General features: G+C 44.9%; 3 protein-coding genes across 3 annotated transcripts; 1 reads left to right on the top strand and 2 right to left on the bottom strand.

Moving 5' to 3' along the window:
• Positions 1-684: 684 nt before the first annotated feature.
• On the bottom strand, positions 685-1,999 carry CCR75_002838 (uncharacterized protein; the record flags this gene model as incomplete). Its single annotated transcript, XM_067960935.1, has 3 exons — positions 685-1,532; positions 1,609-1,792; positions 1,856-1,999. The coding sequence occupies 3 exons, from the start codon at positions 1,997-1,999 to the stop codon at positions 895-897; spliced, it is 966 nt and encodes a 321-aa protein (XP_067817256.1). The 3' UTR covers positions 685-894.
• Positions 2,000-2,153: 154 nt separating this feature from the next.
• Positions 2,154-7,463, top strand: CCR75_002837 (uncharacterized protein; the record flags this gene model as incomplete). The annotated part of the gene is made up of 10 exons (XM_067960934.1): positions 2,154-2,189; positions 2,256-2,669; positions 2,693-2,793; positions 2,861-2,969; positions 3,031-3,086; positions 3,143-3,178; positions 3,241-3,322; positions 3,400-7,153; positions 7,252-7,356; positions 7,417-7,463. The coding sequence occupies 10 exons, from the start codon at positions 2,154-2,156 to the stop codon at positions 7,461-7,463; spliced, it is 4,740 nt and encodes a 1,579-aa protein (XP_067817351.1).
• Positions 7,464-7,644: 181 nt separating this feature from the next.
• On the bottom strand, positions 7,645-9,160 carry CCR75_002836 (uncharacterized protein; the record flags this gene model as incomplete). The annotated part of the gene is given in 6 exon segments (XM_067960933.1): positions 7,645-8,337; positions 8,412-8,480; positions 8,542-8,622; positions 8,679-8,798; positions 8,810-8,969; positions 9,027-9,160. The coding sequence occupies 6 exon segments, from the start codon at positions 9,158-9,160 to the stop codon at positions 7,645-7,647; spliced, it is 1,257 nt and encodes a 418-aa protein (XP_067817352.1).
• Positions 9,161-11,317: the final 2,157 nt, after the last annotated feature.

Genomic DNA, 11,317 nt, shown 5'->3' with positions numbered 1-11,317 from the left:
CGTAACGGATGACGCTAGCCGTCATCCCTCCTAATGTGAATGGACCCATGTGCATCACATCCACAAGGGTTGGTCACAAATGTGCACCACACCCGAGTGTTGGGTCTAATTACTATTATTTAGTAATTGACCATCCCCTTAAGTACACCAAATGTACTTAACGGGGACTGTGTAACATTAGGGCAACTTTAACCGGTTACACTTCCTCTTCAAAGTTAATTTCGGAGATAAATCAAGCTTGATAAGTGCGCACGAGCCGGATTACCGCTCCCGTGACGACACTTAATCAAAGTTCTTAGTGCGTTGGGTGAGGTCGCTAACGCGCCCACCACAACTACCTCACTGCACGCAAGAGAAGCAGGCTAAACCGCTTCCTCGCTGTGCTAGGGTGTGTGTCTAAGTAGAGCGTGGTCGCATTACGACGTGCCCGCCTACATGCTACCTTTTTCATTCTCACTAATACCAATAAGTCCACAAGCCTTACGAACAAGACTCGCGGAGCCGACTTCCCCACTGCTAGCCAAGGGCTTGTCAGCCAATCTAAAAAAAGCACGTTATAAAATTTCTTCGTGTTCGCGAAGAGTTAGTAGCGATGATGAGGGATAAACAGCGCCGTGAGACTGATTTATTTTGAAGTAAGCGTACTTTTTATGTACGCCTTTTTTGTAAGAATAAAAAGCGTGCTTAATTACTACAAGATAAGTTTTTTTTATTAATGGGTGACGAGCACAAAATTCAGCGATTTCGAATTTAAATTTTCATAGCCTTAAGAAAGCTAAAGCCACTAGCCTCTATAATAAACGTGAATGTAGAAGTTGTGAGACTTTCAATTCACCAATTTGCTCTCGTAATAAACGAGATCATTCAGCCGATGCCAAAAAATGTCAATTTCATTTACGCTGTCTTGATGTCCGTATGAGTAGAAACAACACATCCCGGCACCTTAAGGAATGAGTTGAAGTCGTACTTGACGTTCTTTGGGCAACAGCTCCAGTACTTGCCCGCATCGTGGAATACGGGCGGACCAGCATGGTGTTTGCAAGACGTCTCCGTGTTTTCATCCACTACATACTCCTGCTGACAGCCGAAATTAACGCACTTCGCTTTGCCATCCAACCGTTTTGGAGGTGGAGCCAACTGACTGTCCTTGGCTGCAGAGACTGCGGTCACCGCGTCTGGATTTTTCTGGTTAAAGTCTTCAATTGACTTAAGCGGAGCCACTTGCGAGATAGCAGTGCCTAAAGATTTTTTTGCTGCGATATCTGCCGCAGCCACGGTTGGCGAAGCTGCAAACTGCTCATTGGAACCCACTTCTGAGTGGCAACCGACAACACAAGGCTCGATCTTCTCGAAGTCATCCCAATCGTACACCATTTTGGAAGAGCAACACTGCCAGCCTTTCTTCATATCATGAAATAGCGGCGGAAGGCGATGATAGCTACATGCCTCGTCGTGGTTTTCCTCGTTTAAGAACTTTTTCTGACACCCGTGGTTCTTGCACTGCTTATACTTGTTGGCGACCGATACGCTCTCTGCAGTAAACAAAGTTAAATAAATTTTGAATCGAAACGAATCTTCTATCGCAATTATGCAATTAAGCATACTTACTTGGGGCGCTAACGGGTTTTAGTGGGGAGGCTCCAGCCTTAAGGAACAGGTCATCATACTTCTGAACCGCGGTGTGTAGCAGCTCATCACCAAATAGAGCGGTACTATTCTTCTTCTCTAAATGGAGTTCAGCAGCATCTAGAGCGCTTTCTGGCTTTTTATTATTATAGTGCTCTACGAAGAACTGCGTGACAATCATTATGATCATTCTGGCCCAATGACCATTCCAGAACATTCGATAACGCACATTTTTGAGATAGTCTGATGTATGGCCTGCCCATCTCGATGGTAGTGTCATCTTAAGAGTTAGCGCTTGATCCTCGCTACCTTCCTTGTAATGCATATACACCTTTTTCGCCATTGCACCCTCAACCTTTCGCGGTGTCGTCATCACTACTTGCACTTCTTTTCTAAAATATTAAAAATGTTAGTGGACCGCTTGCTTCTATATAAGTTTATAATTTATAAATATAATATTTAGCAAGCAAAAAGTTCGTGCATTTCTTTAGATTGTTGAACGACTTACATTCCAAAGCGCGGAATCCATGAGAGGCGACCAGCGCGCCGACATGAGTCTTATGGTGCGTCTTTGATCTACCTACCTACTTATCACTTTAACTTGGCGCTCAATCTATCTGTTACATTAGACGTTTGGAGGCAAGACGAACATGGTGTTGGAATTGGGTAAACGGCTACTCCAGCCGGAAGAGGAGTGGCAAGATAAGTGCGCGGCCTTTGTGGAGCTTCAAGGGCTTCTTTCGGACTTTTCAATGCTTCAAAAAAAGCTTTATAATGCGCCTGAGACCGTTGGAGCTGAAGGCGCGGCGAATTTGTTTACGCCCGAGAATGTCCAAGCCCTAACGCAGCCTTTTCGCGTCACTGTGACTGATCTGCGTTCCACTGTCGTGAAAGAGGCGTGCATCACACTTTCATTACTAGCTCAGGCATTAGGGCCCCTTAGGTGCAAAATTTTCCTGCGAAACGTATTCCCCACACTGCTAGATGCACGAGGAGGGTCGAACAAGGTTAGCCATAACCACACGATGGATGAAAAGGGAGGTGTAAGGCTGAATTGAGGTGACAGGTTAATACTGCTGCGGTCCACAGCTGCATTGAGACCATTGTACAAGCTACTCCGAGTCGATTCGTGTTAGCGCCTATTTTGCAAGTGCTGGATGCTAGCAAGTAAGAAAACTTTCTGTAATCACCATACGTATGGAGATGATAAGCTTACCGTTTTGACGGCCTTTAGAAATCGCGACGTGAGAGAAAGTTGTATTCATTACACAAATTTGGCATTAAGAGGCTGGAATAGTGCCGTGCTTGAGAAATTTAGGATGCCTCTCCAGACAGCTATCGTGGTAAGCAATATAGCAGCAGATCGATTCTGGAATATTTTAAAAATAATAATTGCGTGTCGAGGCATCGCTGAGCGATGCATCGCCAAAAGGACGAGAAAAAGCTCGCGATTGCTATTGGTACGGAAACTTGAGGCTATTAAAATTGCACTAACTTTTATTTTTTCTTTAATTAGGAATTATATCGCAATCTGGCCCGAAGACAATGAAAAGTACGATGAATGCTCGCCGTGTACATATTTATTGCTTTTGCTCATGTATTTGCTGCTCGAAGAATGGACAACAGGATGGCTAATGGAGTAAAAAAACATTTGAAGCGATCTCTTAAGGAGGCTATATGCGGTGCATCACGCCAGGTAGCCCTTCTGTTTTTGAATCATGAGCTTAAATAACATAGAACTCATTGCATGCGCCTCTGTATGTTGGCTATTAGACTGCCAAACGCAGGCAACTTGCGACGATTACTAATACAGTTGATTCAGAAAGCGCAGCAAAGATCCGATTTTCTGGAGATAATGCGACTCACGCGGACAACAGTGTTGTAATACCTAGCAAGCAATCTGCCATAACATCAATTGCTCTGTGCAATAGAATGTTACTCCCACAAGGTGAAGAGTTACCAACACAGGCACTTTCGCATTGGAAAAGTGCCACATCTCTCACAAATGAATCTAATTTGCCAAGCCAAATCTCTTTAACACCAATAGTGGTATCAACAGATCCTTGTGAAGTTTCTTTGCTGTCACAACTCGTCACGCCGCGTGGTTCGCAGCTGTCCGGAATTGACCAGACAGAAAGTATGCATCAAAAGAAAACAGATTGGAAAGACAAAATTGCTCAGCTTCAGAAGAAAAACGCATTGCTTGCAAGGCAAGTAAAGGCGAAGACTCACGAGCTCGAAAAATTCCACGAGAAGTTTGAGATAATTAGTGAGCAAAACAAACTTTTTACATCAAGGCAAAATGATGGAGTGGTAGTGGATATATGTGGTCATCCTCTTGACGCAAAAATGCAATCTAAAAACCAGTCCAAAGCTGCCGAGCAATTCATAAAATCGCAAATTAAGTTTGTGCAATTGCGAAATCGATTAAGCCCAATATCGTCACCCATGCAACTATCATCATCAGCAATTCAATATGATACGCCCACAGATAGGGACCTGCCTATATTTTCAAAGCAGCAGAAATCTGATTCGGTGACTACTGCAAATGTCAAGGCTAGTGAAGAAGCAGGCGCTTTGCGTAGCGAGGAGTCTGTTTTGAAAGAACATATGTCAGTCACAAAAGCGCAGTTGGTAACGTTCCAGGCGCAGCAGAATGCTGTTGAATTACACAAACATATGTCCTCAAGGGAGGCGTATGCTCCGGAGAGTGGACAGTTTGAGGCAAAAGCACAATCCAGCGAGAAAAGCGGTCAATCGGAGGCCATGGCAAACTGCAGCAAGAAGGATGAGCGGATATTGCAGCTAGAGTCTGAGCTGTTTTCGTTATCGGAGCTACTTCAAGCAATCACGGCGAATGCTGAGGCCTCGGATGCCAATGCTGGTAATGAATTGCTTGCTTTGCAGAGCAAAATTTCTCTTCTTGAAGAGCAATTGTCAGCCAAGAGTGTACATCAAGAGAAGCTTTTGGCGGAGCAGAATGAATTTGAGAACGAGAAGCGTTTGCTTTTGAGCGAAATATCTGCTTTAAAAAGCGGTCAAGCGAAGACTATGGCGAATTTTAGCAAGAACGACGAGCGGATGGTGCAGTTTGAGACTGAGTCATCTGCTTTGTCGAAGCAGCTTCAAGCCGTTACGGCGAAAGCTGTGGATTTAGATGCTAAGGCTGGCGACGAATTGCGTGCTTTGCAGAGCGAGGAGTCTCTTCTTGAAGAGCATGTGTCATCCAAGGAAACACAGCAAGAAAAGCTTTTGGCGAAGCAGAATGAATTTGCAGAAGCGAAGCGCGTGCTGTTAAGCGAAGTATCTGCTTTAAAAAACAGTCAACCGGGTGCCATGGTGAACTGCAGCGAGAAAGACGAGCGGATAATGCAGCTCAAAATTGAGCTGTTTTCGTTATCGGAGCTACTTCAAGCCTCCACGGCGAAAGCCGAGGTCTCATATGCCAATGCCGGTAGTGAAATGCTTGCTTTGCAGAGCGAAAACCCTTTTCTTGAAGAGCATTTTCCAGCTAAAATTGTACAGGAAGAAAAGCTTTTGGCCAAGGAGAACCGATTGGAGAAAGAGAAGCGCTTGCTGTTATGCGAAATATCTGCCTTGAAGAGCGGTCAATCCGAGACTATGACGAAATGCATCGAGAAAGACGAGCAGATGAGGAAGCTCGAGACTAGGATGTCTATTTTGTCGGAGCAGCTTCAAACCGTAACGGCGAAAGCCGAGGCATCAGATGCTAAGGCTGGTGACGAATTGCGTGCTTTGCAGAGCGAAAAGTCACTTCTTGAAGAGCATTTATCAGCAAAGAAGGCCCAAGAAGAAATGCTTTTGGCGAAACAGAATGAATTGGAGAAAGAAAAGCGCATACTGTTTAGCGAAGTATCTACCTTAAAGAGCGGTCAATCCGAGACTATAGCGCAATGCATCGAGAAAGACGAGCGGATGGTGAAGCTCGAAACTGAGATGTCTATTTTGTCGGGGCAGCTCCAAGCCGTAACGGCGAAAGCCGAGGCCTCGGCTGCTAAGACTGGTGACGAATTGCGTGCTTTGCAGAGCGAAAAGTGTCTTCTTGAAGAGCATTTGTCAGCAAAGAAGGCCCAAGAAGAAAAGCTTTTGGCGAAGCAGAATGAATTGGAGAAAGAAAAGCACTTGCTGTTCAGCGAAATATCTGCCTTGAAGAGCGGTCAATTCGAGACTATAGCGCAATGCATCGAGAAAGACGAGCGGATGGTGAAGCTCGATATTGAGATGTCTATTTTGTCGGAGCAGCTCCAAGCCGTAACGGCGAAAGCCGAGGCCTCGGCTGCTAAGACTGGTGACGAATTCCGTGCTTTGCAGAGCGAAAAGTCACTTCTTGAAGAGCATTTGTCAGCAAAGAAGGCCCAAGAAGAAAAGCTTTTGGCGAAGCAGAATGAATTGGAGAAAGAAAAGCACTTGCTGTTTAGCGAAGTATCTGCCTTGAAGAGCGGTCAATCCGAAACTATAGCGCAATGCATCGAGAAAGACGAGCGGATGGTGGAGCTCGAGATTGAGATGTCTATTTTGTCGGAGCTGCTTCAAGCCGTAACGGCGAAAGCCGAGGCCTCGGCTGCTAAGGTTGGTGACGAATTGCGTTCTTTGCAGAGCGAAAAGTGTCTTCTTGAAGAGCATTTGTCAGCAAAGAAGGCCCAAGAAGAAAAGCTTTTGGCGAAGCAGAATGAATTGGAGAAAGAAAAGCACTTGCTGTTTAGCGAAGTATCTGCCTTGAAGAGCTGTCAATCCGAAGCTATAGCGCAATGCATCGAGAATGTCGAGCGGATGGTGGAGCTCGAGATTGAGATGTCTATTTTGTCGGAGCAGCTTCAAGCCGTGACATCAGCCAAGAGTGCACAGCAAGAAAAGCTTTTGGCGAAGCAGATTAAATTTGCAGAAGAGAAGCGCTTGCTTTGTAGCGAAATAATTGCTTTGAAGAGCGGTCAATCGGAACTCATGGCGAAATGCAGCGAGAAGGACGAGCGGATGCTGCAGCTTAAAAACGAGCTATCTTCTTTGTTTAAGCAATTACAAGCAGCTTTAGGTGAGGTGGAGGCTTTGGATGCCAGCGCCAGAGATGAAGCATGTAAATTTCGAAGTGAGAAGTCTGTTCTAGAAATCTCTTTATCTGCCAATAAATTGAAGCTGGACGAACTCCAGGCAATGGGGTTTAATTGTGAGGAAACCATTCGCGTGCTGTTGTGCGATATATCTTCTATCAAAAGAAGTCGATCAGAGGCCATAGCGCGATGCTGCGAGAAGAATGAAGAAATCGTGCAGCTGAAAAGCATGTTGTCTTCATTGTCGATGCAACTGCAAGCTGCAACTGCAAAATTGGAGGCGGCAGCTGTTAAGGCCGGTAAAGAGATAAGCGCGTTACAAAGCGAGAAGTCTGCTTTGGAAAATCGTTTGTCAGCCAAGTCGGCGCAGCTGCAGGACCTTCGAGAGAACCAATTGATCTCTTTGACCACCGTGGATGAGAAGCGTGAGTCTACGCGCAATGCATGTGCTATGACGTGCAGTAAGTACTTATTTGTTTTATTGCTGAAGCGAATTTGTTTAAGCTTTGGATTCGAGATTTGCTTATTTCTAGTATGACATTGATGTTGCATTTTGTAGTTCGACAAGACAAATTACCGAAGCTAGTCGTCCCGTCTGGAATTTTCTCGTTGAGCTTTGCAAGAGATCGTTCTGAAGTTGAAGCCGAGAAGCGCCAAATAAACGGTACGAATGAAAGTTGCTGCGTTATGCCTTATTAAAAGTTAAATCATTGTATATTGACAGAGGCGAACTTGTTACAACGAAGACTTCGTCGCCAAAAGCGCCAGTAGCAGCTGCAATCAAAATGCAATACCTATCTATACTCGCTTTTTCCACAATTGTGTTGTACAGTAAAAAATATTAATGCAGAAGATAGACTCATTTTCGCGCAAAATGCCAGCGCTTCTTGTTGCATAAGTACGATAGGTTGTCGTCATCCTTTAGTATCGTTGCAATTTATTGAAGTTGCACTTAAAATTGAGATGGCATGACGCAGCGCTTCGCATCCAATGGCGCCGGTTTCAACAAATGAAAGCGATCGAAGTCGATACAGAGACCTTTTGACGTCTTCATAACACAGCGCTCAAAAGTTGCATCCCATACGATGTCTTCGTCTGTGTAAGAGTTGCGTGCCTGCATAGTATTTGACGTTGAGCTGTCAATGCCTTCCAGAATCACAATGACTTCCAGTCCACTCTTTCGGAGGTGGTTTATGATCTGCATTTTTGTTGGCGCCTTGCAAAAATTAAAATTGTCTGCCAAACCTCCGTCGCGATTTCCGTTGTCGATGTCCACCTGCCGCTGTGACGGGTCGGGGTAATTAGTACATGTCTTTGAATCCTCACAATCGCGTTGGAGACACTCAGGAGGGAACAACGGACTCCACTGATCAATACGGTGCACAACAACCTGAGGCAGCACCATGAGAAGCATTGCGCCGCAATCATCATCAGGCTGTTGCACCCGCATCTGGTGGCACTGAAACATAACCTCGCTTGGTCCAGCGGCGTCATCTTCTGCTTCATGCCGTACAGCATACAGACGAACGTGTGCCTCTACAAGTTGGTGCTTTCGCCGCTCGCATGTTTGAAACATAAAGTAGTATTGACCACGAATCTTGCGAATTACAGCGGAGTTTGAAAATATGATCGTATTTGCCCGTTGCTATTTCGCGGCAGCAAAGAAGTAGTGAGTGACCAAAATAAGCACATAAAACAACACAGGCTAAAAAGACACACGTTGGCACGCGCAAATCGCGCGTAAAAAATGCCGATGCAAACAGAGTCTAAAATTATACCAGCAAAAGACTGAAAAAAAACAGTACGTAAATGACAGCGATCGAGCCCAAATGTCAGTTAATGGGCTCACTTCAAGAGTTAATAATGTAGCCATCGAGGTGCACCCTCCGTAAAAGATGTCATTTGTTGGTGCGCCATACCCAATCGTCATCTGCCACAATTCCGTCGCATTAGAATATGTTGTCCAAGCCATCATGCCCAACTCACAATGGTCTCCAGCGAGAAGATGTAAGCATCAATGATGCTCGAAAGCCCCACATGGCAAGTCGGGTGCCGCATTGACACATTTAAATACGCCAATGCGAAAAGCAAAATGACGAAGAAATACTGGAAACCACAATCGAAACAAGCAAGATTATTGATAATGTCATAGTCAGTAGAGTCCAACTCACAGCAATAGAGACACCCCATACAATTCTTGATGTGCGAGTATTAATCAATGTGTGAAATGGATCATCCCAGTATATCTTGCGCCACTCGCCGCCTTTGCGGTAGACGCTGTATCAAAAGATCAGCCTTTGTAAAATCGCTCAAAAACATTTATTGTCTACAAACTTGAAGCGGCCAAGTGATTGCTTGAAGCGACCGCAGCGATCCAGGAATCTTATTTGTTGCGTCGGTTGCATCTGCCACGATGCAGCGCCGCTGCCGGAGGCCAAGGAGAGCAGCGGTTGGTCAACACCTGACATTACAGCTTTCTGTCTAGAGTTCAAAAATCACATAGCAAAAAAACAGCTGCGATTGGTGAAAAAGCCAATCACCTTAACGAATAGTTACATATAGACTTAAATATTAAGTAAATAAGGTGACTATTTCATTTGCCGATAAATATAACAATTACGTAGACTCTTTTCGTACATCGAATGACAAAGCAATTTCAAACTTATCGCTTTTAGAATTTCTAAACATTTTCGTGTAAGCCTTCTTTATACAGAGGCACTTCAAAAAATAAGATCCTGGTACCAACTGAATAGTATCTCTTGATCCTTGAGCTAAAGTCCAAATGCAAAAATTCTTAAAGGTGATGTTGCAACTCTGAAGTACATATGTGCACGTGTAGAAAAGGGTATCTTTGTTTGAGCGTTTGTACCGAAGTTGTACAGACAAGTCAATAAAAAGTTTTGACCACAATGGCTTTTACACCAGACTTGGGGTACAGCTCCGCCTGGACAGATAGGGGAGGCGCTACTTGGAAAAAAAGGAAAAACATTCGCTCTGTCACTAACCCAACGGGAGACATACACGTCGTGATTTACGACGCGCATTCATCCGGCAGGTGGATTTACCGACATTCCAAGAGCAATCGCATCCATCCGCGTTGTTTTGTGCGTTGTCGTGCCCGTCCGATCTGGCTGGACAATTCTTGTAATGTTGCACACATCGGTGGAGAACCGTTGTTGTTATACATTTACTTTATGTGTAAAGTACCCTTTTATCTAATTTTAAAATAGTTACTTAAATCCCATTTATTATGGGTGATAAATGTGGTCGCCGCCAGATATAAATCTGGCGGCCAAAATCTATTCTAATTAGCTAGGGTAAGGTTTTTAGATTTAAATAATTAAATAAAGCTCAGTTCCCCTTTTGATCTTAAAGCGTTAAGTGCCTTCCTAAGGCTTGCGCATTGATCTGTAAGAGATAGAAGCCTTTGTAAGGTATATCCTCTTGGGCACTAGTTGCCTCTTGGTTCTACGAACTCTGATACCCTTGAACTAGAATTTCTTAAGCTTTAATAGCCTGTACGACTCCCTGAGTTGTTAAACCCATTAGTTCAATAGAACTAAGTGACTTTCTGAGTCTGAAAGTCTTCCTCTGACTTTAGGAGCGAGGTAGCTCCGCTACACTTGGTAGCACTCGTAGTCAATCTACGCCTGAGTCTTTACAAGACTAATTTCTCACAAAAATGGAAGAGGTTCCAGAATTGTCAGAAGCGCAACGCGCCGCTTATGACAAGCTCAAAACCCTATTCGGGCTTGAGCACGTGGAATTTATTATTTCACAGGGACCAGAGGTCCTGCATGCAAGGCTTGAAGCCTTCATGCGGTACGAAGCCTCCCTGATCGGTCAGGTACGGGACCATTTAGCGGCATCTATGCCAACCTGGTACATCTCTGTACCTGACTCAGAGCTGAGGGCTCGCTCTCTTGATGTAAATGTGAAAATATTTGAGGGAAAGGAGGGAGAAAATTTCCCTTTTTGGATTGAGCAGATGGAAATGTCGATTCCGCCTTGTTTTTAACAAACGGCAAAAGGTGGCTGTGACCATTTCCAAACTTGAACGGAGAGCCATGGAGTGGGCACTATCGTGCAGCACGTCCATAAACGACGCTTTTCCCTCATGAGATTCGCTGAAACAGCAGATGACCAGCATGTTTGCACCGCCTGATCAGGCTTTTCGCATGCGAGCACGGTTCCTAGCGACTCGACAGGGTAAATGAACCCTTGAGGACTTTGTCCAGGAGTTGAGAACTCTCATTGCATCTATGCATCAAGACCCGGTGCAAGAAGCAATTGTAGTAACCATCTTTATGGGGGGTCATAATGAGGGCGTTGCCCGGACGGAATTATTCCGATCTCATCCTGCTACTTTCGAAGAGGCAGTTGCCATAGCGCCACGCGCCGAGTTCGACTTTAAGCCTGCTCGCGTTAGCACGCCTGTTTACCGAACAAGCTCTTCGAGCACATGGGTTCCATCTAATAGAGCGGAATCCATGGATTTAAGCCTCGTTGAGGAAGGAGAAGAGGCTCTTCAAGCTGTGAAACAGCATAAGACCATCCGTAGATGTTATATGTGCGGAAGCACGAAAAATTTACGCCCTGCCTGCCCTCTTCGAAATTCGCGTAAA

The sequence above is a fragment of the Bremia lactucae genome, linkage group LG3, assembly GCF_004359215.1.
Source record: "Bremia lactucae strain SF5 linkage group LG3, whole genome shotgun sequence".
Lineage (NCBI taxonomy): Eukaryota > Oomycota > Peronosporomycetes > Peronosporales > Peronosporaceae > Bremia > Bremia lactucae.
This window is presented reverse-complemented; position numbering and strand designations above follow the sequence as displayed.